This window comes from Dipodomys spectabilis, unplaced genomic scaffold, assembly GCF_019054845.1.
Source record: "Dipodomys spectabilis isolate Male_0828 unplaced genomic scaffold, ASM1905484v1 ptg000225l, whole genome shotgun sequence".
Classification (NCBI taxonomy): domain Eukaryota; kingdom Metazoa; phylum Chordata; class Mammalia; order Rodentia; family Heteromyidae; genus Dipodomys; species Dipodomys spectabilis.
In genome coordinates this window covers 1,175,051-1,201,509 of record NW_024870902.1, presented here as the reverse complement: position 1 = coordinate 1,201,509, position 26,459 = coordinate 1,175,051, and the positions used below count along the sequence as shown (strand labels likewise).

General features: G+C 40.0%; 1 protein-coding gene across 3 annotated transcripts in view; it reads right to left on the bottom strand.

The window, feature by feature from the left end:
* Pde5a (phosphodiesterase 5A) overlaps positions 1 to 26,459 on the bottom strand; it is a 126,286-nt gene that overhangs the window by 21,091 nt on the left and 78,736 nt on the right. For all 3 annotated transcript variants that reach the window (XM_042697583.1, XM_042697585.1, XM_042697584.1), the window contains exons 10-14: positions 25,859 to 26,034; positions 24,783 to 24,842; positions 13,612 to 13,758; positions 7,275 to 7,400; positions 3,551 to 3,645 (exon numbers count right to left, since the gene is read on the bottom strand). In XM_042697583.1, the coding sequence (XP_042553517.1) occupies positions 3,551 to 3,645; positions 7,275 to 7,400; positions 13,612 to 13,758; positions 24,783 to 24,842; positions 25,859 to 26,034 (604 nt within the window). The remainder of the gene's footprint in view (positions 1 to 3,550; positions 3,646 to 7,274; positions 7,401 to 13,611; positions 13,759 to 24,782; positions 24,843 to 25,858; positions 26,035 to 26,459) is intronic.

Genomic DNA, 26,459 nt, shown 5'->3' with positions numbered 1-26,459 from the left:
GCGCTTGCCTTTAGCTGGAGAGCTGAGGGATCGTGCCCAGCCCAGAGATCAAGCCCCACGACCAAAATAAATAAATAAATAAATAAAAATAAAAATTATTTTTTGCGAGTCCTAGATTTTGAACTCTGGGTCTAGGTGTTGTCTGTGAGCTGCTTTTGCTCAAGGCTAGTGCTCTAACCACTTCAGCCATCGCTCCACTTCCAGCTTTTATTGGTAATTTATTGGATCAGGATTTTTCTGCCCCAGCTGGCTTTGAGCTAAGATCCTCAGATCTCAGTCTCCTGAATAGTTAGGATTACAGGTACGAGCCACCATAATGAATGTATTTGATAAAGGAAGTGAGTAATGTGAAATGCATTTGGGTGAGAGGATACAGATGGAAAGGGGTAAATATGTGAGGGGTGACTCTGGTCAAGAAGTACTGGACACTTAGATGGACACGTTAAATCGTAACCCTCTTGGACAACCTTCTAAAGTTCAGACTTTTTTTTGAAATGAACAAATGAGGTCAATTTCAGTCTCTAACCATGCTACCCTATAAACATATATCTTCTTCTTTTGATCTGATCTACATGTCACTCTGAATATCAGACAAGGTCTGAACAGAACATACCTTTTGAGAAGGCAGTACTTTCTGTGGGAATGCTTATGATACTTTTACTATCTTAAGTATCTCCCTTCAGGAATCACTCCCTTGGCAAGTAAGAAAAAAAAAATCCCTGGAAAAATCTTGTTTTCCTCAAACCCCAGGGATGTAGGAAGAAATAACAAGTCTCTAAAACTGTTTTAACTTAAAAAAGAAGTTGTGATGACTTGGTTGGAATCTGCTTTGTGGTGTGTGAAAGCAAGATTCTGCAATCTATAATTTTTCCCAGGAGTTTTTTTTTTTTTTTTTCTCCAAGAGAGATGACGTTTCTCCAGATGTTTTCTTCCGGGTACTTATTTAAAAATAAGCAAAGGAAAAATAGAAAATTATTTGATTTCCCCCCCTCTCTTTCTTAAGCACAGCAACATAGCATCTCAGTGCAATCTATACCCTAACAGCCTGCATGCTAGTAATTTTAGGTCAGACTATGAAATGCTATATTACATAAATGTGTGTGTGTGTGTGTTGGGTGTGGAGCTGGAACTCAGGGCCTTGGCACTGTCCTTTAGGTTTTTTTGCTCAGGGCTGGCACTCTACTACTTGGGCCACACTTCTACTTCCTACTTTTTGCTGGTTCATTGGAGATATGAGACTCTCAGATGTGTCCCTGGGCTGGCTTTGAACTGTGATCCTCAGATCTCAGCCTCAAGTGTACCTAGGATGACAGGTATGAGCCAGTATTGCCTGACTTATATGGTCTGACTATGCTATGAATCATGTTTTATTAATGCATATTCATTGTACAAAGGATCTCACTGTGCTATTCCATGTATATGTAAAATGACATTGATTTATCTACTGCTTTCTTATTCCCCTATCCCCACTTTTCTTTTTTCTTTTTTTTTTGGTGTGTGTGCTGGGCTTGAATTCATGGCCTCTCCAATAATTGGCAAAGGCATCTCACCCAGTCAGTTCTATAAAACAGATTTTCAAGAGCAGACAAAGGCCTGACTGTGGCAGTCAAGAGCTTCCTATCTTTTCTCATTCAGTCAGCACATGGCAGTGGCTCCTCACTGTAATTCCTCGGACATGAAGTTCTCTGTTTATTCAGATCAAGAGACTGTGATTAGAGAGCTGTTCTCAGATACCCTCCAGATCTCACACATCTGGAACTGCCTTAAGACATCTCTGCATCCATCAAATCATTTGCACACTTCATCTTAGTTGTGAGAGATGATTGTTCTTATGTCAATGTAGGCTCTTTTCAGCCAACTGCTGTGAGAAAAAAAAGTGGCTCAGAAAAAAAACCCCACACACAAACTGATGAAATGTGACACCATTTTTACCATCTCCTTTGTCAACACAGATGAGTATAGCTTTGCCAAGTACAAAAGTTTAGTGCCAAAGTATCGTGTGTGTGTGTGTGTGTGTGTGTGTGTGTGTGTGTGTGTGTATGCTGGTCCTGGAACTTGAACTCAGGATCTGGGTGATATCCCTGTGCTTTTAACACTGGTGGCTTTTTTGGACATTAATTGGAGATGAGAGTCTCATGGACTTTTTCTTATTTTTTACTTTTTGATGGTATTTGAGGTTTAGATTTAGGGATTTGCAGTGCTTGGCTGGTGCTGTACAGCCTAACCTTAACTCCTGCACAAACAACTACCTGTAGCATCTGCTGCTAGGATTTAACATGACAAACATGGGGCCTCAGGCTGGTAGTGATGTGTGTGTCTGAAAACTTAGACCAACTCTGCTATATGGGCTGGTTATTATCATCTCCATTTCACACATCTGAAAATGAAAGTAGCCAGGTGCTGGTGGCTCATGCTTGTAATCCTAGTTATCCAGGAGGCTGAGATCTGAGGACCACAGTTCAAAGCCAGTCCGGGGAAGGCAGGCCGTGAGACTCTTATCTCCAATTAACCAGCAAAAAGACAAAGTGGAGGTGTGGCTCAATTGTTAGAGCTCCACCCTTGAGCAAAAATCGCCAAGTGCAAGCCCAAGGCACTGAGTTCAAGCCCCAGTACTGGTATGAATGTGCAAGAACACACACACACACACACACACACACACACACGCATTCAAACACAAGAAAATTAACGTATAAAAAAATTAATTCTCTTGACCAAGGCCATCTGGAAGAGTGAAGATTTGAATCTAAGCCTGACTATGAAGCTCAAGCTCTCCTGCATAGTGCAATGTAGCTTCTACTTGGACTCAAATCCTCCTCCTACAGACTGAAGTGAGCTCACTAAGTGAGAGTCCAGCCAAGCTAAGCACTTCTCAATGTTATCTTAAACAAAAGCAAAACTCATAGTAATTATCTAAGAAATAAGACTCAGCATAAATATATTTTTGTACTTCAGACTTAAAATGTGACCAACACAACATTAAATTTACATTATTATTATTATTTTCCATTTTCCCTTAAATATAACGTGAAGATGTTATGGGAGTTTGACCAAGTGCAATGTTTCTAGACAAATATGGCTATTTCTTTCTTTCTTTTTTTTTTGGTTGGTCATGGGGCCTGAACTCTGGGCCTGGGCGCTGTCCCTCAGCTCTTCAGCTCAAGGCAAGCACTCTACCACTTGAGCCACAGTGCCACTTCCAGCTTTTTCTGCTTATGTGGTGCTGAGGAATCATGCATGCAAAGCAAGCATTCTACCACTGAGCCACCTTCCCAGCCCATGGTTATTAATTTCTATTTAGTGCCAATTTAGTATGTTAATCTGGGCTACTATTTCCAAAGTTGACAGCACAGTTAAGAGTTTCAAAATTTTCTATGGTTTTAACTTTAAAAACCCCAGTTCTTTTTCTTGTCTGGGCCTGGGATATGAATATTTGGCATATGGCACTTTTGCTCCCTGGCTGGTGCTCTACCATTTGATCCATGCCTCCAAATCCCCTGTTCTATAATTTAAATGAAACGTTTTCCAGTTTTTCTGGGGAAAACCATCTTACCGCTGTATGTATGAGTTGTTCACACCTCGATGATCTAAGTCATGGCTCAGTGCGGCGATCAGCAGGGCCAGTATCTCTAGCTCTGACAGCTTGCTCTGGGTCCCCAAACACATTGGAGGGAAGGAAAAGAAAGGGATGATTTGTCAAAGGGTATTCTGCTACTGCTTTTCAGTCAGCTGACTCATGTTTACATATGTACTGTGTGTAGATACAAAGAACTTATCCAGTCTCCTATCCTGTAAGAAATCACTGGACCTGGTCATTCATTCACAGGGGGATAATCATAAATGTATTTGTCAACAACAACAACAAAAGGCTTAAGTGCCTTAAAAATTAATAATCTGTCCATCTAGAGTAATTATCACATTTATTTATTTTTGTGATGGTAGCTGAGGCTTGAACTCAAGGTCTTGTGTTCTGGCTCAGCTTTCTTTTTCTTGTCTAGTGCTCTGCCATTTGAGCCACATCATATATATATATATACTTTAATTGTTTCTTCTTAGTCTCCTGCAGAGCCTGTTATTAGTTGCTGCACTTTAAGGATTGTAAGTAAGGATATAAATATTAAGCAGAGCAATTGAAGAAAGATGAACAGAAAATTTGGGTTTTGAAAGTTGCACAATAGGGCTGGGAAGGTGGCTCAGTGGTAGAGCGCTTGCCTTGCATGCATGAGGCCCTGGGTTCAATTCCTCAGCACCACATAAGCAAAAAGAAAAAAGCTGGAAGTGGCGCTGTGGCTCATGTGGTAGAGCACTAGCCTTGAGCTGAAGAACAGCACCCAGGCCCAAAGTTCAGGCCCCATGACCGGACCCCCCCCCCCCCAAAAAAAAAAAGAAAGTTGCACAATATAACTCCAACTCAAGTACAGGTTAATTTTGAATGCCTGATGTTCTATATGTACTCCTGCTGCCCCTCATTAGTAAAACAAAAAAGCCCAAAAAACAAAAAACCCCAAACCCAAGTTAAATGATCATGTTTGCACTGTTCTGTAAGAACAGTAGGGTTTAAAATATACATGAAAAAGTCTGGCACCAATGGCTCACACCTGTAATCCTACCTACTCAGGAGGCTGAGATGACAGGATTACAAAGCCAGCCCTGGCAGCAAAGTCCATGAGATGCTTAGCTCCAATCAACAGGCAAAAGAGACAGAAGTGGAGCTGTGGCTTAAGTGGCAGAGTGCTAGCTTAAGTATAAAAGCTCAGGGACAGTTCCCATGCCCTGAATTCAACCTCAGGCCCAGGAAAAAAAGAAAATTAGATGATCATTTTATTATTTGTCACAAAAAGCAATACTTTCAGTTGTGGTAATCCTTATGACTCTTAACACTCCAAAATAACACTATTCTATTTCTGATAAATGTTGACTAAGGAAGAAAAACATCACTGTGCTGTTTTATACAATTTCTTAGACAAATAACTTATTTGTTGCATATCTATCTATCTATCTATCTATCTATCTATCTATCTATCTATCTATCTATCTATCTATCTATCTATCTATCTATCTATCTATCTATCTATCTATCTATCTATCTCAGTGCTGGAGATCAAACCTAGGCAAATGTATTACCACTGGGCTACACCCTCAGCTCAGTCATTTCTTTTAGATCTAGTATGTTAAAAGAGTTCCCTATAAAAGTAGAGACACAGGATGATATTTTTAGGGTCTGTTTAAAAACAAAAGAACAGTGAATAAAATAAAATAATAAATAATCATGTGACGGTTACATGGAGTCATCAGCTTAGAATAACTAGTTGGTTTTCACTGAAGTTAGAATCTAAGGACAGGCAGAAATATAGGGAACAATTGGCCTGGAAAGGAAGGAATGACATAAATGGTTTCCACACCAATCTTTCTTTTAAAGAGTCTCTGGATCAATGTATACAAAACCCAAATCACTTTGATGAAATAGTACTAATAAAATTAACCAAGAGTCTAGAGAGAATACAGTGCAGAACCTTGAACTTCTCTAGGAAACCAGTTCACTACAAGGCTAGATTTTGAGAATTCAACTATGGTTCATAATAACATGACAAAAATGATACTTCCTCTTAATACTGTATGGTGTCAAATGTTTATTTCTCCAAACATTACTGAAGCATAACATGAAGCTATGTTAATTTTTACTACTCATGGGCTTGAACATAGGCCTTGAGTACTGTCACTTAGCTTTTCCACTCAAGGCTGGCACTCTACCATTTGAGCCACAGCTCCATTTCTGACTTTTGGGCGGTTAATTGGAAAGAAGTATTTCACAGGCTTTCCTGCCCAGGCTGGCTTTAAAGTTGTGATCCTCAGCTCTTAGCCTCATGAGTAGCTAGGATTACAGGCATAAGCCACCAGAATCCAGTGGGTGAAATTTTTTTAAAGAATTTTAGGCCAAAAAGGAACCCTACTACATTGTTGGTGGGAGTGTAAATTTGTTTAACCACTTTGGAAAGCAGTATGGAGGTTCCTCAAAAGAGGAACAGAGCTCCCGTGACCCAGCAATCCCACCTTTAGGCATTTACCCAAACGATCACAAACAAGGCCATACTAAAGCTACCAGCACAACTATGTTTATTGCAGCATTATTCACCATAGCTAAGATATGGAACCAACCCAGATGTCCCTCAGTAAATGAATGAATCAAGAAAATGTTCTGTGTGTGTGTGTGTGTGTGTGTGTGTGTGTGTGTGTGTGTGTGTATGAACTCTATGTCTCCATCAGAAAGAATGACATTTGTTAGGAAATGGAAAGACTTAGAAAAAATCATATTGAGTGAAGTAAGCCAGGCCCATGGTTTCCCTTATTTGCAATAACTAGTACCTGTGTAGGACAAGCAGAAAAGGTCAAAATCTATGTACATATGACCATATAAGATGATGCTAAGTGAAATGAACCCCAAGATAGGGACACAGGAGGTTTTTATCTTTGTTGCTGTTGTTTTTAATGTACTTATAATGTATTGTGCAATTTTTCTTGTTTTTTTTTTTTTGTTGTTGGTCGTGGGGCTTGAACTCTGGGCCTGGGCGCTGTCCCTCAGCTCTTCAGCTCAAGGCCAGCACTCTACCACTTGAGCTACACCGCCACTTCCGGTTTTCTGGTGGTTTATTGGAGATAGGAGTCTCACGGTCTTTCCTGCCCGGGCTGGCTTTGAACCGCGATCCTCAGATCTCAGCCTCCTGAGTAGCTAGGATTACAGGCGTGAGCCACCAGCGCCCGGCCTTTCTTGTTTCTTTTGTATGTTCTTCCTCCATGGTATAACTCCTGTTTTCACTGTATTTGATTCTGGTGTCCTGCATCTTGTATATACATGTTTCTAATTTGGGGAGAGGAAGGGAAATAACAAAACGCTGAAACAAGAATACAGGTTGACCCATTGTAGCAATGAGATGTACAAGACACTATGTTGAAAATGAACTTTACAGCTTCGGGGGGAGGGAGGAGTTAGGGAGGTGGGGAGGAAAGGAATGGTAGGGGAGAAACAAAGGAGGGGGTAATAGTACTCGATCAGAAATGTACTCATTACCTTACTCATGTAACTGTAACCCCTTTGTAAAAATTAGGCAATATAGGTTACATATGAAAGCAAATTAGTGACCAAGAATATTGCCACGCTATGCATGTACAGACAACGTGCTATTTTTCGATCCTCACAAATGCACATTAGAACCAGATTCTGTGATTTTTACTATGAAGCAATACAGTGTCTTCAATCTGTGAACTGTTCTACAGCTTACCTGAATCTTGCCTGCCTTGAGTGCAGCAAACATGCACTGGGCAGTGTTGAAGGCATGCCTCCAGTTGTGATAGGCTACATTCTTCCGATAATTCTTCTTAACACTCAAAATCCACCTGCAAAGAACCTTCAGGAAATAGAGCATAAGGCATGATTGAAGTTGCCAACACTTACTCCCTGGGGTCTCCTATGCTCCAAGCATAGTACAAGATATTCATTCCCATCCCATCCTTACAATTGTGAGACAGGTAACTTGGCAGTAGGTCTTGATGATTCCTAGCAAGGGGGAAGGCCAGAATTCAAACTTTCGCAGACTGAATCCAGAAGTCACCACGACAACCACCTAACTAGCTACTGTAGATGTAAAATTCTTGACATCTCCAAGAAAGGTATTTTGGGCATCAATAGGACTCTAATTTTTTTTAAAGTTGTGTGCGTGTATGCTGGTCCTAGGGCTTGAACTCAGGGCTTGGGTGCTGTCCCTGAGCTCTTTTTTTGGATCAAAGCTAGCATTTGAGCCATGGTTCTACTACTGTCTTTTTAGTGGTTCATTGCAGATAAGAGTCACAGACTTTCCTGCCTGGGCTGGCTTCCAACCATGATCCTCTGATCTCAGCCTCCTGAGTAGCTAGGATTACAGGCATCAGATACTGGTTCCTGGATGACTAGCTTTTCAAGATACTGTTTCATTGTGTTATCAATTAGGAGTCCAGGGGTCACAAGTGCATGAATTCATCTCTCATGCTCCTATGCTATGTGTTTGAAAAGGTATTTAGTTCAAGGTTCTATCTAGGGGAGGGTTGGAGGCAAGGTACCTAGAATAAGTCCAAGTCCAAGCTCCAAGTCGTTACTAATATTCTAGTTATATAGATTTCTGTCCCTTTAAACTTTGCTTAAGATTCAGGCAGAGTTACTGCGTGGCTACCCAAACTGAAGACCACACACACACACACACACACACACACACACACACACACACACACACACACACACTAAAGTTCATGGAAGAATGTACTTTAAAAGATGGAAGAGTGCCAGGCACTGATTGCTCATGTCTATAATCTTCACTACTTAAGAGGCTGAGATCTGAGCATCAATGTTCAAAGCCACTCTGGGACGAAAAGTTCTTGAGAATCTTATTGCCAATTAGCCAGCAAAAAACCAGAAGTGGATGTGTGGCTCAAGTGGTAGAACAGCAAACCTTAAAAAAAAGCCAAACAAGAGATGGAGGCCCTGAGTTTGATCCCAGTACTGGTATACCCCACAAAAAATAAATAAAAGAAAGAAAACGAAGAAGAAGAAAAAAAAAGATGAGAAGGAAAGAAGGCTGGGTAAGTTTAGGCAAGTATTACCAGCTGGGCTTCATTCAACTAGTAAGTGGTATATTAGAGTATATCCCTAGGGGTGCATGGGCTTTTGGCATGGTTGTGTTTGTGTTTAACGTCAGAGCTTGCCTCTTCAAATCTGAATAATTTACTACACTTGAGGGGATTTTATGAAAATAAATATGAGCTTCTTCTTGCAGAGAGCATGGCATATGCTGCAAATACAAAACTACGTAGCTTTGGGGAATGAAAAAAGAATTAGAGAAAGTATTCAACGTATTATGATCAACGAGTCTTTATGTGGAAGGACACAGCTAATGATTTTGGTGGGCTCTGTGCTTTCTCTGTGCTTTTCGGATCTTTTTGTTCCTGTTCCCTGATTCTGTTTGCAGGCAATTCAGGCAACAAGCACAGTGCTGTCTCCTACCCTTTGGCTCTCTGGTAGTTGAGTCATGCCCCAGTCCTGTATTTTGTACAGGACTGTCGAGTAATCATTTGCAGCTCAGATTCTCTCAAGAGCCTGCTGAATTGACTCAATAGGGTCACCAGCAATTACAGAGACTTGCAGAGGTCTGAGGGGTATACTCAAGGTTCCATGGGAGAAAGAAGAAAGAGAAATCAGCTCAGCTTCTGCGTTTAAGACACTCGCCAGTGAAAACAGCAAAAGTGCACTTATAAAATATGTACCCAAATAAACACAAAAGCAAGAGTATGGTTCCAGCCTAGAGTTCTCCCGGAAGCAGAGATTTTTATTTTTGATTTTTTTGGTGGTGGTGGTGGTGCGGGAGGGAGGGAGTGGGGGAGAGTTCTGCTCTGAGGGAAAGAAAAGTTTGTGGTACTATAAACTGCAGAAGATATAATTCAGGAGAGAAATTCAGCAATGGCTGAGGTCACTGTAACTGAACTCAAAGTTAGGAAACCAAGTAGAGAGTGGAAACTCTTTCACAATGAAATTCTCTTTGCCCAGGCAAGTTGGTGATACTCATATATACTCTAAGCAAAAGCAATTAAATTTTGTCATCTTAAAACAATACTGACAATAAGATCAGAAAATGAACACACAGAAGAGTCTCGAAAGCAAGTCCAATGAGAATCATCACAGTGATCAGACTGCTCAGATTTAAAACAGAAGTTCTCCAAGCAGAAACGAAAAGTAGGAATAAAGGCAGGAGGACAAAATTCTTTTCTTTCTTTCCTTTTCCCTTCCCCTTCCCTTCCCTTTCTCTCTCCCTCCCTCCTTCCCATCCTTCCTTGATACATGTGTATGTTATATAATGTTTATTTGTTTTTCTTAAATAGGTTTATTTTCTTTAGGTAGTTATACAAGGGACTTGCTATTCAACACAGCAGTTTATGAATACAGTGCTTTTCATCAACGTCACCACTTTCAATATTCTCATTTACCCCTCCCCACCCACCCCTCCCCTCTTTTTTTTTTCTTTTCTTTTTGCCAGTCTTGGGGCTTGAACTCAGGCCCTAGGCTCTGTCCCTGAGCTTATTTGTGCTCAAAGCAAGCACTCTAACACTTAAGCCCAAGTATCACTTCCAACTTTTTCTGAGTATTTCATTGGAGATAAGAATCTCATGGATACAAGACGTTATGTCGAAAAATGAACTTTACAACTTTGGCGGAGAAGGTGGGGGGGGGAGGGGGAGATGGGAAGGGGAAACAAAGGAGGAGGCAACAATGCTTGAGGAGGAGGCAACAATGCTCGATAAGAAATGTACTCATTACCTTGCCCATGTAATTGTAACCCCTCTGTATGGTATTTTCACAATAATAATAAAAAAAAGAATCTCATGGACTTTCCTGCCCTGGCTGGCTTTGAACCATGATCCTCAGATCTCAGCCTCCTGAGTAGTTATGATTAAAGGTGTGAGCCACTGGCATATGTCACTTTTATTTTTAGGTTACTGATTTTTTTTCTGGCCATTTAACAAAGCAATGTATGTATACATGGGTCTTTCTCTGTGTCATCTGTTCAACACCTTCACCCCCCCCCCCCATACCTTCCCTTATTTTTCTCAGTTCTGTTGTATATACAATTTCTTGCCTTCATTCTACTCATTTCCCCACTTTATTTTACGATTCCTCTCTTCTTGACAGCAGCTCCCTGCCCCCGGCAAGTACCCATTTCCTAGTATTCAACCATCAGAAAGAATGACATATTTAGCATTCATAAGGAAATGCAAAGACCTGGAGAGGATTGTGTTAATCGAAGCCAGACCCAGAGAAGCACAGGTTGCATGATTTCCCTCATTAGTGAGAACTAGAATGTGCCTATAAATCTAGAAGTAAGCATGCTGGGTATCACCCAAGTGACTATAAGTGAATTAATTGAAGTATAATAGAATCTATGGAGAACACAAATTGTATAACTCTTTAGAAAGACTACTAAAAGTCAAAGCCTAACAAAGTAAGTACTAGGAAATAGGTATTTTTCTGATGGATAAAAATCCAAAAGATCATCAGAATAAAAACAAATACAGAGAGAAAGCCCTTCTTCATTCCCAACCTTCAAATGGCACCTAAAAAGCTAAGAAATAAATAGACAGAATTTCATAAAAGGCCCATGAATCACAATCACATTCCTATATTCTGGACAAATTTCTCCATTGAATCATTACATGTGTAGGAACTTCAGGATTTGAAATACTGTCAAGGTTTCTAGGTTCCTAAAATGTACAAGAAGCAGAACTGAGAGCCACATGTAGAACTTCTACGTCTAGATGCCATTTATATCCCATTAATAGAGAAGACATAGCCTGGCACCAGTGGCTCATGCTTGTAATGCTCAGGAAGCTGAGATCTGAGAATCACATTTCAAAGTCAGGCTTTTGTGACACTCTTTCTCTCCAATTAGCCACTCAAAAACTTGTGGTAAAGTTGTGGCTCAAAGTGGTAGAGCACTAGCTTTGTGCAAAAGAGAGCTCAGGGACAGCATCCAGGCCCTGAGTTCAAGCCCCATGACTGACCGGGTTTTCCCGCCCCACCCCCTCTAAACAAAAATAAGCTCTTTCTCCTTCAAGTACTATCATATTTGGCCGAGGAATAGGATAAAGGACCAAGGAATCCATAGTTGTGGATTAAGCAGAATGTGAGACAGAAAAGAACACACATCAGCATCATATAGATGAGCACAGACTTCTCAGTGATGGGGGGTGAAAGCAGGAAGACCATTAGCCATAGTGTACAGATAAACAAACTAGGGGCATGAGAGGTTAACAACCCAAAATAATAACTACAGGACCTATGACTTTAGCCAGACACTGGTGTCTCATGCCTGTAATCCTAGCTACTAAAGAGGCTGAGATCTGAGGATTAAAGCTTGAAGCCAGGCTGGGAAGAAAAGTCTGTCAGACTCTATCTCCAATAATCCAGCAGAAAGCCAGAAGTGGAGGTGTGGCTCAAGAGGCAGAGTGCCAATCTTGAGTGGAAAAGCCAAATGAGAGTAAGAGAAAGAAAGGGAGGAAGGAGGGAAGGAGAGAGGGGTGGGGGAGAGGGAGAAAGAGGACAGGGGGAGGGAGAGACAGAGACAAAGAGATACACAGAAAGAGAGAATGAGTGCTATGATTTTTCTATTCTACCATCCCATCCCAATTTCTTCACTTGGAAAAAAGGAGGTAACAGTCACAACTCACGAGTCTCTCTTGAGAGCTTGTGGCCATCATTAAAGGGCATATGCTATTCCTTAACCATCACAGTCTAGCAACAGTGAAGCATGGTTTGTCTGTGGGTAGTTGTTCATCCAAGAAATATTAATAAAACCGTTGGTTAAACTGAGAAAGAACTAGCTTTGGGTCTCTACTAATGCTACAAGACACTGTATTAAGCTTAGCTCTGTTCACTATTATTCCTGTGAGAGAGTGGAAAGAATTCATCATAGACATTTACACCTGACAGCTTTGAGTACCCAAAGCATGTAGATAAACTTTCACTCGATCAATTAATGAAGGCCTAAACAGTAGTTTAGTTTTCAAGCTGTGGAAGTTTCTTAGAGTATCTGTGTATGGAGACTAGCTACTTACTGCATCAAAAAAGATACCCAGAAAGATAAGAGTGTGGCATACGTCATTATAAGCTAGGCTGCTTCCTTTTTATTCTTGGATGCTATGTCCACAGCCATTAGAGACAAAACCCAATCTCTGGATTCTCTACACTGACATTTCAATGAAATAATTCCAGTCCTGAGACTGTCTGTCAGAGAAGCAAGTGAGGTTACCGAGAGTTAAATCAGTCCTCACCCACAGCCCGCACAGATGACCCCTCATGTGGAGTGTCTGGTACTCCCTCCGAGCCCAGCCTGTCCACGGCTGCAGTCATATCTTGCTCCTCTCTGTGGAAAATCCCTCGGTGACTTAAGGTTGTTTTTATCATGAAATCTAAATTCCTTTGAATATAGCTCACAAAGTTCTACAGAATTTGTTTGTGACCTTCCTTTCTAGTTGCTTTTCTGGTCACGCTTACCCCTCAACCAGGCCTAGCTACAATATCTCCTGCTATTCTGGCTTGGCCAATCCTGTCCTCCAGTTAGGAACATTTCCCACATTCTTTAACCTGGTGCTTGCTATGTGGTAGAAATTCAGTACCTGTCTTTTCTGAGGTGTGTGTGTGTGTGTGTATGTGTGTGTGTGTGTGTGTAAATGCCCATCTTGGTGCTTGAACTCAGGGCCTGGGTGCTATCCCTGGGCCTTTTTTTTTTTTTTTTTGCTCAAGGCTAGCACTCTATCACTTGAGCCATGGCTCTACTTTTTGGTGCTTAACTATAGATAAGTGTCTCACGAACTTTCTTGTTCAGGCTGGCTTCGAACCCAGAGCCTCAGATCTCAGTCTCCTGACTCAGCTAGGATTACAGGCGTAAGCCATGGGTGCCCAGCTAGTACATGTCTTTTTAACTGGCAGCTTTTCTTTAAGAATCTACAGCTATCCATTAGGCAACAGCATATCAATTATTAGTGTTCTAAACCAATTCCCTCCCTCTCTACCTCCCAAAGGGCATTCTGCCTTCCTACCTCATGTTTCATTTGAAAGTTCTGTACAAGGTTGAGGTCAGTGAACATCCGGATTGTGCACAGCGCTGTTTCCAGATCAGACAGTTCGAAGTCACTGAAGCCAAAGTCAGTAATTTTAAGGGTCTGGGCAGATGGCACCACAGCAGCCTTAGGAAAAGAGAGATGAAAAAGGTGAAATAAAGGGAATCACAAAATTTTCTCACTTGGCTATAGGAAAAAAAGAACATTATGTATTTACTATTTTGTCTTTTAAATGTTGCTGTAGTAGATGTGAAATGACCCATACTGGCCAATGTGTTCAAGGCTTGGGCTGTGCTGGGTGTCACTGTTGGGAGGTGACAGCCCAGTGCGAGGAAGTGACATTATGTGGGGGGAATGTCATGTCTGTGGAGAGGATATTGGGACCTTAGTCCCACCTTTTCCTCTTTCACTTCCTGGCCACCATGAGCTAAGTATCTTGTTCAATCAGGGCTTCATGCCACATATACTGCCTCACCCCAGATACAAAAGCCACAGAGATGACCAAATGTCATCTGAAACCAGGAGGTAAAATAAACCTTTCAGTTTCCCTCCCTCTTGATAAAGGGACGGACCATATATAAAATCCAAGTTGGTCCAGGCTAGTCTTGAACTCTCAACCCTCTTATATCAGCCTCCTGAGTGCTGGAATTATAGGCATGCATCATCTTGCTTGACACTAATCTTTCCTTTTTTAAAGCTGATTTGCTCTGTAAAAGAAAGCTGCCTACCATAAAGGTAATATATCAGGAATGTTGTATTACAGGAATAATTCTCTTGTTACAAACAGAGCCACATGAGGTTAATGAACATAGTTCAAACCCATATATTGGTAGGGGCTGTGTCAAAATAAAAAGCTTCTGAAATACCAGGTCATACTGTACCCCAATTTCCAGCAAAGAGAATCTGGCTGAGGCCAAGGAGCTTCCCTCAGACCAGGCAGAGCCCTACAGCCTTTTCACTCCTAGATTTCCTGTCCTATCCTGGGTCACTGGAGTCCGTAGGAACCCTTCCTGGGTCATTTGCCATTCTAGGGTCTGGTGTTTTTTTTGTGGGGTGAGGGTGAGGGATAGTACTGGGATTTGAATTCAGGAGCTTAAGTGTGCTAGACTGGCACTCTACCACGTAAACTATATTCCTAGTCCTGTCAGAGCTTCTTTGAAAAGTTTTGGGTTTGTTAGACTAATACTAATGAGATGAAAAGAAAGGAAAAAATAGAGATGGAACCAGATTCCACTCCCTTTGATTTTCAATGAGGAGCTGAGTTACCATGGGTTTCCTTTATCTTTATCTTCCATGAAGTAAAAAGATAAAAACAGTAATAATCTTGAGAGCTATCTAAGAGCTGACAATGTCACTATGAATCTAAGGTCACTGGAACAGTCTTCTGTTTCTCCTGGCCTTCCATTTTTGCTTCCCGGACTTTTTTAAACCTGCAAAGTTCATACTCAAGGATTGTTTCTTCAGGACCCAAATTCACGAGGAAGTATGTGTTCTGTAAAGTGAGCTCCACGACTGAGGAATGCGTGGGCTGAAATAGAAGACAGGAGGATTGCAAATGTTTAGATAAAGGCTGAACTTGTTTGTTCCTGCCTCTAACTTTAGAGATAAGGTACCAACCACAGTGGGGAAGAATGGAGGTGGGAATAAGCCCACCTTTTAACTCAAAACGTAACTAAAAGACAAGGGGCCAGATTTTCTTTTTTAGGACATCATCAGGCTTAACAAGTGTATTTTCTTTTCTTTTCACAAAGCTTTTTCTCCATGCTGCAAGGGTGGAGGCAGCAATAAAACAGCCCATGCCTCTGTGCATTCTGCTGCTTTCCTGCCTCTCGGCTGGGAGGAAAAATAAATCTTTGCTCCTTGAGTCATATAACACCACAACTCAGCTTCCTGAGCAGGCCCTGTAGGGATGTGCAGACATTCCCCTTAAGAGCTTTGTGCTCAGGGATACTGGGGTTCAGGATTCTGGGATCAGTCTCTAAGAAGACATGACAAAGTTAAGAATCCTTTAAAGCCCTGCTAACCCGCTAACACTCTCACAGAAAAATCAGCTTTTGAAAGGCAATTTGAAGTGAAATGAATTACCCATAATTTGAAGTGAAATGAATTACCCATAATTCTTTCTACCAAACAAAACATCCTACATTTTACTGGTAGCAAGGAATGAAGTGTGTGGTATCTCTGGGAAAGAACAGGTACATTCAATTATAGATTTTTCAGTTTTTTTTTTTGAGTGATGTTTGTATTTGTTAAAATTTACAAAGTGACATTTCTGAGCTTGATTTTCCATCAGATGGCAAAATGATTTATTGTATTATGGTTTTGAAAACAAAATCAAACTTTTTTAGTGGTACTGGGGGTTTGAACTTAGGGCTTTATGCTTGCTTGGCCTTATTTGGTCAGTTCTACTACTTGAACCATGCATCCAGCCCTGCTTCTGGCTGGTTATTTTGCAGATAAGTTTCACAGGCTTTTCTGCCCTGGGTTGATTCAAACTGCATCCTCCAGATTCTAAGATCCTCAGCCTTTTCATTAGCTTGGTTTAAGGCACCCAATAGAAATACCACTTTTTAAAGAATTTGTATATGAATAAGATACTATACATAAAAAAATACATATATTTTTGGTTGGAAAATCCAATTCAAACTCCTGAAACTATAATGGTATTTAATCCCATAAAACAACTGCCTAATTTTCCATAGAAAAGCACAATGCCTTTGAATTCCCAGCAGACTCTAGTTTTCATCTGTGTCAAATTAAACACATGTAAAAGATATACATACAAAAAAATAGACAAAGTTCACCATTCAATCTACCAGTCAGCTTACGTGTGTGTGTGTGTGTGTGTGTGTGTGTGTGTGTGTGTGTGGTATGTGTGTATTCTTTGGGTTGGTCTGAGTTATACATTCAACTATCTTGGTTTAAGGGAAGTAACTATAGTTAGTAAAAGATTTTAATTTCTTAAACCAGGCGCCGGTGGCTCACGCCTGTAATCCTACTTACTCAGGAGGCTGAAATTTGAGGATCGCAGTTCAAAGCCAGCCCGGGCAGGAAAGTCTGTGAGACTCTTATCTCCAACAAACCACTAGAAAACCGGAAGTGGCACTGTGGCTCAAGCGGTATTAGCGCTCGCCTTGAGCTGAAGAGCACAGGGACAGCGCCCAAGCCCAGAGTTCAAACCCCACGACCAGCCCCCCCCCCAAAAAAAAGATTTTAATTTCTTGGTGATCTTATCTAAACCTTTTGTTCTAAATATCATCTGACTAACGAAGACCCAAATATAAAACTGATCATTAAAGCTGAGCACTGGTGGCTCATGTTGGTAATCCTAGCTACTCAGAAGGCTGAGATCTGAGGCCCATGGTTCAAAATCTGCCTGAGCAGAAAAGCCCATCTCCAATTAATCACTTCAAACTAGGTACTTTTAAGAGGGGAGGGTGGGGCCAAGGGGAGAGGAGTAGAAGAATGATGAGGAAAGGGGGAGAAACTCAGACAAGAATTCATTGTATATACCACAAAACAGAAATATCAGGGAAGGGGGTGGGTCCAAGTGAAGATGTTGAAGTGATGACAGATCAAGATTCACTGTACACATAAATTGCTTTGTTAAATGGCAAAAATTTCAATATATAACCTAATATTAAGATAAGTAAGCAAAGGGGGGGATAGGGAGGGGTGGGCGAGAATACTGATCAAATGCACTGTATTCATAAACTGCTTTGATGAATGACAACTCCTTTGTACAACTACTTAAAGATAATAAAAAATATGTTTTGAAAAAGCTGTGTTGTTGTGGCTCAAATGAGTTCAAACCCCAGTACCATCCCCTCTCATTAAAAAAAAAAAGACCAAAAAATTAACTATTTTGTCTAAAAAAGACCGTAGTTCCTATTATCTACAACTGAACTCTGATGTTACTCTTTTGGGCAACAAAAATGATTGCAGACTAGGCATCTGAGATGGGATCATTGATCAAGATGAATTTGAAAGTAGAAGAGAATCAGGACCCAGTCACAGCAGGGACTCTTCGCATGTGGTCCCTGGAAGGTGAGCATCTCCGGACTGGTTACAAATGAGAATTCTGGAGCTCCTGAATCAGAAACCTGGATGGGTTTGGCCATCTGCTTATCAGAACAGGCCTATCAGGTGATTCTAAGAATGCTGAAATCTGGGCACTGCTGCATCACAGGGAGAAGCTATTAATAATCGGCAGGACTTGGGCATTTAAATGATGGCTTGTGGTTGCCTAGAATAAAATAAAAAGCCTTGTGGTGACTGCTTGTCATTTGTAATGGGCAGAAGCTGCAGGGAAAGTTAGCTGCTATTTGATGTGGTAGAGGGATTTGAAAAAAAAGGAAAGAAAAGAAAGGGCTCTGGGCTTCAGAGTTTTAACTTAAATCATGGCCAGAAAACCACACATTTTATGGCTTCCTTAAAACATTCTTTTCTGGGGGAGGGGCAGTGCTGAGACTTGAACTCTAGGCTATGGCGTACTCCTTTATTCTTTTTGCTCTGGGTTGATGTTTTGCCATTTGAGCCACAGCTCCACTTCAGCTTTTTGCTGGCTAACTGGACTCTCATGGACTGTCCTGACAAAGCTAACTTTGAACTGCAATCTTCAGAACTCAGCCTCCTGAGTAGTTAAGATTAAAGGCATGAGCCACCAGCACCCAGCCTCTAACATTTGTTCTTGTAGCACTAACACGGCCAAAATCCAGGTGTGGTCTCAACCTGCAGGCTGCTGAATTACAGTGAGGGTGGAAGTCAGAACACTGATTAAAGAGGCATAATGTACCAAGAACTGCTTAGACACTGTATAACTACAGCGTCTCCCATGAATTCACTCTAGACTGTCCAATTTCATAGTGCCCTAAATCTTACCATTACCATAGTTCTGTTCTTTCATTGTTCCATACTATTGTATAATTATGTTGTATATCAAACTACATATTCATTGTGTATTTGGAGTGCCTTCTATAATGACCATCTAGAGTGGGAAGTAAAGACTGAATAGGTTTTGTGTATTTTGGTTTTATTTTTCAGCCATCAAACATATCACCAGAATGCAAATTCATGTAGCCTATAACATTCTCTTGTAGTTTTATTACTCATTTTGTTTACTTTTGAAACTTATTATAGTTGGATTTCTTTTCTCATTTGCATTATAAATACTTCATGAATGTAAATTTTCTTTTCTATTCTATTTTTGTTTTTAGTGGTATTGACATTAGAACTCTGGGCTATGTACTTTTAAGGCAAGTGTTCTACCATTTGAGCCATGTCCTCAGCTCTTTATTATGGTAATGTGAAAAAAATCAGCTTTAGTTTGTATTAGTGTTATTATATTTTGATTCTCTTGTCCCGAACACACAAGCAGTGGCTCACAGGTTTTCTATTTATTATCAGCTCTGGAAGGAATTACTTAAAACAGCCAATTCTAGATTATGTCCAGAAAACAGAGAACTGGTTAGGCTGAATACACAAAAAGCTTATATTTATTCTCGCAACCTGTGATGCTTTTTCTTCTGGCTTGTTTCACTTCTCTGTTAGTTGAAAATAAGTATACCATTTCTTGAATGCACATTATAAGAATGGCTGGTGCACAAAAGGTCTCAAATGTGACAGGAACATTTTATGACCTCAGTGTTGTCACTACCAGATTTTGTGAAGTCTCCCACCCCATTGCCACCACTAACAAAAACCAATGTGTCATGGGCGCTCTGTAAGTTCTTTCATTACGTGTTTCTACTCAAGCCTGGAGACCACAAAGCTCCTGACATGGCCACCTCTAGCACATTATTAGCAGGCTGCTTTAAATTTGGGACCAATTATTAAATAATTTCTACCTTCATAATCATTTGCAGAAAAAAATAAGTAAAAAATCTTACTGAATTGAAGTTAAGAAACTTGAGCTGGTAGTTTATTTCTTTTTGTTTGTTTCTTTATGCTATAAGCTCTTAAGAAGTGTGGGTTTTATAGAGTGCATCAATTCATTTAAACAATCATCCAACAAAACACACAAGCCAGGCTCTTGTTATGTCATCACTAAATAGTCAACATCATTATTACACTCCATAATGAAGAGTCCAAAGGGGAAGACAGACACATACATAAATGAGATACAGTTGTTTAGTTGAACAGAAATATGTTGGTAGTAGGCCTCAGAGAACCCTAACATGGCCAGGTGCTGGTGGCTCCCACCTATAATTCTAGCTACTCAGGAGGCTGAGATCTGAGCATCATGGTTCAAAGCCAGCCTAGACAGAAAAGTCTGTGGACTCTTATCTCTAATTAACTACCAGAAAACTAGAAGTGGTGCTGTAGCTCAAGTGGTAGAGTACTTGCCTTGAGCTGAAGAGCTGAGGGACAGTGCCCAGGCCCAGAGTTCAGGACCCACGACTGACAAAACAAAAAACAAAAGAACCCTAACATTCAGTAACAGGAAATCTAAGCCCACATCTACTTTTGCATCTGGGCTGCGTAACATCTTAGGACATGAGAGCCCTTTCCATAGCTTCCCCTATGAAGATCACTTCTGTACCAGAACGGACATATTGTGTGTCCCCTAAGCACACAAATAAGGAGGGCATCTTTTTGATAATTCAACAAAGAAATGAAATAGTAAAAAAAAAATAGTGTAGTTACAAAGCGTATGGTCTCCTTGCAATCTATAAAGGATGTGTTCACAGAAATAAACACATTTGGATAAAGCCAATACAACGATCTTTAAAACCTATTGAGTTTCTTATTTTTGGTGGAGGCCTCATAAAGAAGATTTATTTTTAGCCTGTGGTAAAGTCGCCGGTAACCTCAGCAGAAAATAAATACACCTAGCTTCATGACTACAAAATGTAGCCAATTGTGTGTCTTTGTTGTTGTTGTTGTTGTTACTATAAAGGTGATGTACAGAGGGGTTACAGTTACATAAGTCAGGTCATGAGTACATTTCTTTTTGGACAATGTCACTCCTTTCCTTGCATTTTCCCAATTTTTCCCTCCTGTCCCCAGCCACAGGTTGTATAGTTCATTTTCCACATAGTATCTAGTGAGTAGCACAGCTGATTTGTTCACCCTTTTGCCCCTCTACTTCTAGGTCTCCTTTTACCCTCCCAAAGACAGGTAAATGAACAAACAAGATAGAAAGGAAACAAAAACACCAAAGGAAAAAAATCCTCCTGTTTTCATTTCCTGGAATTCATTCTGATAAACATTATTTCATATGATCAGAGGCACATAGGTCTCTGTGTGTGAATATCTAGAGTCTATAATTTATCATGTCCCAGTGTATTTTAGATGTAGCTTCTGCATATGAGAGAAAACAAGTGCTGTTTGTGTTTCTGAGCTTGGCTTACCTCATTTAATAAGATTTGTTCTATGTCCATCCATTTCCCTCTTCTTAAATTATGTGTTCTTTATACAAACAACAACAAAACCCACATTGCTATCAGACGGTCTCTGCCCACCCCAGGTCTGAAATCACAGCTCTCAAGCACCAAAATAAGAATGAATGGAAACTGGAAGTAACTTCCCCTCATAGCTAACAATTAAGAAAGGGCTACTTGTTCATAACATTATTCATTAAAAGAAATCTTGTGAAAAGAGGGATGTTACTGAACTTGCTCTCCCATGAAATGTCAAACTCTCTGGTGTTTTGTAAAGGCATTTTGTTTCACTTATTTCTTGATATTTGTTCAATATAAATGGCAAAAGGAAAAGAAACGTCAATCTTAATAGTCCTTTTTTAAAGTAAATGTATTTTCAGGAACAGTATTAATAGAAGGTGCTTCATTTATGATACTGAAGACTGCAAGGACAAAATCATGGCAGGCGTCCCTGTGATCTCTGGCCCCACAGGTCCCCTCTTTCTCAGGGCCTCTCCCACAGAGGACAGGCTGGTCTGTACCAGCCTGGCTCCAGATTTTGAATAAAGTCACAGATGCTACATCACAGTCTATAGAATATGGTTGTCTCTTCCCTTCTGCTCATACTGGGTTTTAAATTCAGGGCCCTGTGTCTGCTAAGCAGATGCTCTACCACTTGAGCTACTCTTCCAGTACTTTCTGTTTTAGTTACTCTTTACCTGGGGTCTTGATGTTTTGCTCAGGGCTATCTGTGTACCTTGATCTCCCCATCCACAGGATCCCTTTAGCTAGGATCACATGTCATAGCTGGTATGTTTGTTGAGCTGTGGTCTGCCTAACTTTTTCTCTGAGCTGGTTTTTAATTACAATCTTCTACCCCCTACCTCCTGAGTAGCTGCACTACAGATGTGCACCACTATGCCTTGATTTCTCTTCCCTGCTTTAATATACTCACAAGATGTGTGTGTGTGTGTGTGTGTGTGTGTGTGTGTGTGTGTGTGTGTGTGTGTGTACTGGTAGTACTGGGACTTGAGCTCAGGGCTTGAATGCTGTTACTCAGCTTTTTCATCTAAGTGGTACTCTACTAGCCTCAGATTTGTTTGCTCTGGCTGTCTTGGAACCAATCTTCAGATCTCAGACTCCTGACTAGAATTACAAGAGTGAGCCACTAATGCCACAACTGAATAACCAGACCCAAGTCAGCTGGAATGCCTTGTTATCCACAGCTATGATGAAGGACTGTTAAAAGGTCTATATTGAATACCCCTAAAAAATTAAGCAATTTGCTGTAAACCTTTTATTTACTAAAAGTAAATAAAAGGTTTACAGCAAATTGCTTAATTTTAAGGCCCTACTTCTGTTACATCCAATTTTAAGCCAAAAGAAAGTGAGACTAAAAATAATATTTAAAAAAAACCCTCAAAACACAGAGAAGGAACAGGATTCTGAATTTCCTATCAATTATTCTGATATAACTTGGAACAACAAACTTTCTGGACACAGGCGTAAAGATTTAGTATACATCAATACATTATGTAATTCTCCTAAGAATAAATTTTTAAAAATAAAAGTTTAGAAACCATTTGACAGCTTTTCAGTGTAGGCTTTAAATGTAGATAATCAGACACAGGATAAAGGCAGTGATTGCTGGATGATACAAACACCTGTTTGGTTGGACACTCAAGGAATTTTAATTCAGTGGATAGGAAATGAAAATTGAAATCATTTGCTAAATTCCAACCAATTTGAATGAATCACTTGACCTACAAGCGATGGACCCCACATTTTTCAACGCAGTTGCCAGAAATCTATTTTCTGAACGGAACAACAGATGGCTTTGAACAATGCAAATTACAGCAATTCTCAGTCCTGAATGTTTTTCTCTTGCTAAAATTATAAGCACAATTGAGAAAATTGTTTTCAGATTGTTTTTGGTGGGGGAGGGGGAGGAAGGGGAAAAGAGTATATACTATTTTCAAATTAAAAAGCCTGAATTAATATTCTTGTGATTCTTTTGGAGAATTTGTTAAAATTACTCTATTTGCTAGTTTGTATTTATCAAAAATAAGAACATGAAAAAGTTTATAAACCTGCCTTCAACTTGAGCACAACTTAATCATGCTGTAAAACATCCTTCTTGAAAAGTCTGCTGTTCATAGGTGATGTGCAGTTGGGAATTCTATCCTTGTAGGAAGATTAAATAAACAGATCCATTATGCTTGCGGTGAATCTTATTGTGTGTGTATCAGTCCTGGGGCTTGAATTCAGGGCCTGGGGTGCTGTCTTTGCACTTTTTTGCTCAAGGCTAGCATTCTACCACTTGAACCACAGCTGGACTTCTGTCCAGGGCTGGCTTTGAACCATGCTTTTCAGATCTCAGCCTCCTGAGTAGTTAGAATTATAGGCATGAGCCTCCAGTGCAGAGCTAAGTGAATCTCATTTTAAACCTACATGCCTTTGTAAACAACTGAAAAGTGGCTTTGTAACTTCAAAGACTATTCCTGAACACACTCAATAAATGTAACCAATTCTAATGGAAGCTGGTTAGGAAAGGTATCTAACCATTCAGGTAGAATCACCTAAAGATTCTGGCACTACTCCTGAACAATGACTCATTTTCCTTTTCCCTGATTCAGCTGAGAATGCTTCCTTGTCCTCTTTCTACTTCCTGCTTTGTAACTCTCAATACTTTACAATGAATGGAGTGTGAGCTTCTCTCTCAATCCCCACCCCACCATGGCAGTGTGACCTTGAACATGTCCTTTGGCATTCTAGTCATCAGTGAGGCCTACCTAGTTGAGCAATTAACATGAGAAATATATGTCAAGGCATAAAAAGTTTAGTATATGACAGGCTACAATGGTGATGTCCATTAACAAAAAGGATTTCAATAATCTGATCAAAATTTCCATTCATTCACAGCTCTTGTCACATCTTCACATGGATGTCACCTCTCTGGTCATCTCAAATAAATTTGAAGTCAAAGAGATACAAAAAGAACCTTTTCACATGTCTCAATCAGGCAATTCCAATGGAGAGTGAGAATGCATGGCTCCTTGGCCTACAAACCCACCAGCTTTTCTCTAGTGTGATGCCAATGAACCATGCAATGAGAATTCAGTAACTTACCTCACATGAACTCAATTTCAAACTGTATACCATAAAACCATAGGATCTGAAATTAAAATTCCTCTCAATTCTGAATCAAGTACTGGTTCAAAAAAAACCAAAACAATTGATTGTCACTGGTGGTTGACAGTAATCGTCTCTATTTCCTGAGCAACTCAAAGCTAACCTACAGATTAAAAGAGAGTGAAAAAATACAGAATAATATGTTTTGTAAAGTCCATATATGTTACTTGTTGCCTGTATGATCAGTGATTTTGAACCCTCAAAGGAAAGTAAGTGTTGATTAAGTATTTTGACTAGTGTCCATCTAAATGTTTACCACATTTAATAAAGTATCTAGGGCCACAGAAAATTGTGCATTGCATGTATTGTTGTAGTTAGTTGGAGTTTTTTATTTTCTTTTTTGTCAGTTGCGGGGCTTGAACTCCTGGCCTGGGCTTTATCCCTGAGCTTTTCTGTTCAAGGCTAAAGCTCTACTCTTGAGCCACAGCACCATTTCCTGGCTTTTTGTGGTTAATTGGATATGCGACTCACAGAAATTTACTGCACGGGGTTGGTTTTGAAACATAATCCTCAGATCTTAGTAACTAGGATTACAAGTGTGAGCTACCAGCACCCGATGGTTATTGAGTGTTAAGAAGAAAGAAAAGAATTACTTACTGCCAAAGCCTGGAGCTCTCTTGTTTCTTCCTCTGCAGCTGAAGCATGATAGGACAGAACCTGTGACAAGAAGAGACTTGAATGTGGATGGAGAGAAAGATACCTAGACTGCAATTCCGCTCATACTTCTTGGAGAGGTGACTAGCCTTCAATGAGTGTCATCTCTCTCTTTTTGCTTCCATCAACACAATGAAAACCCTTGGGCAAGTTTCACTGTGTGCTTCTGATAAACAAATTCCATCCCTACTTTCAGAGAAAACCCTTGTAACTTTCATTCTGACATTGTTGAGACAACTAACACATGATTTATAACTTACCCCAGAAATAACTATTGGATTGAATTTGGCAGAAAGTTTATTTTGAGTTCTTCTTTTAAACAATATACTGATTATGTTAACTAAGGTAGGGGTTATATTTAAAATGTTTATCATACTTTTAAAATAAAAAGTTAGGAAGGCGTGACATTGTCGAAAAGAAATGTACTTGTTATCTGACTTATGTAACAACCCTTTTGTACATCACTTTTATAATAACAATAAAAAATTAAAAAGTAAATAAAATAAAATATTTTAGGAGTTCTATTTCAACAAAGACAGTGTTCCCAGCTTCTCCACAAAACGATTATTGAATCAGGATTTTCAGAAATGAGAATCCAGAAATCTGTAGTTAAAAAAAAAACATTCCTGCTTTCTATTGATTTCTTTTCCTTACTTTTCATTTTTTTTAATGTAGGAGTTATTCTTGTTCTTGTTTTATGTTTTTTTGCTTTTACAAGTGTCTGCCTAGAAAGATCTCAGAAATGGGGAAGGGACAGACTGCCGTAGCAGGAAGCCATGTTATCAGTTGACTATTACTTTCTGACGACAAAAGCAGGGAACTGACAGGGCAAGCAGTAACTTGAGTCTTGTTTGGGTCCTATGAGCCTTGACAAGTTTCTAGAAGATGCTCAGTGTTGTTTTTCTCAGTTCTCATTATGCAGATCACATGATTTTTCTAAGGACAGAAGGTTAGAACAACATACAACGTAAAGAGGGAAAGAAAAACCAGACTGAGGAGTCCTCAAAATTTCCTCTTACCTCCAATGTGACCATTTGCTTGGCCATGGCTCGCTCCACGGCTTCATACATCTGTGTGTTCTGGATCCCCAAGCCGCAAAAGATGACAAAAGCTTCTAGAAACTGTTCATCATTTCGGTTGAAAGGCTTAACCTTGCCAGTATTCTCCTCTACCTTATTAACAAGCTGGCAAACTCCTGTGACAATACAAGAAATTCAGTGGCGATGAATGATCACAGCTCTAATTGGCTTGAATACTCACCTTCAAAGCATAGCCTAACAAGGTTCTCTTAGAAATGCCTGGCATCTCCAAACAATCAAATGATCATCCACAAACAGAAGCTAGGTAAAGAACTAATGAACACTAGAAATAGTTTCACAGAGTCCTCAATGCGCATTGCTGGTGTTAAAAAAAAAAAAATCCTAGAGTGCTATTTTCCTCCAGACTGGGTTGTGAATTTTAGATTAACTGAGTCCCTGAAGACAATTTGTCCTTTGGAAACTAATTGGATTTTTGTTCACGTGCCAAGAATACAATTTTGATGCACATCAGAATTTTGGGTCACACAAACTTGCCTTTCCTTGCTGAGAAATCAGCAGTGGAAAACAAACAACATAAACA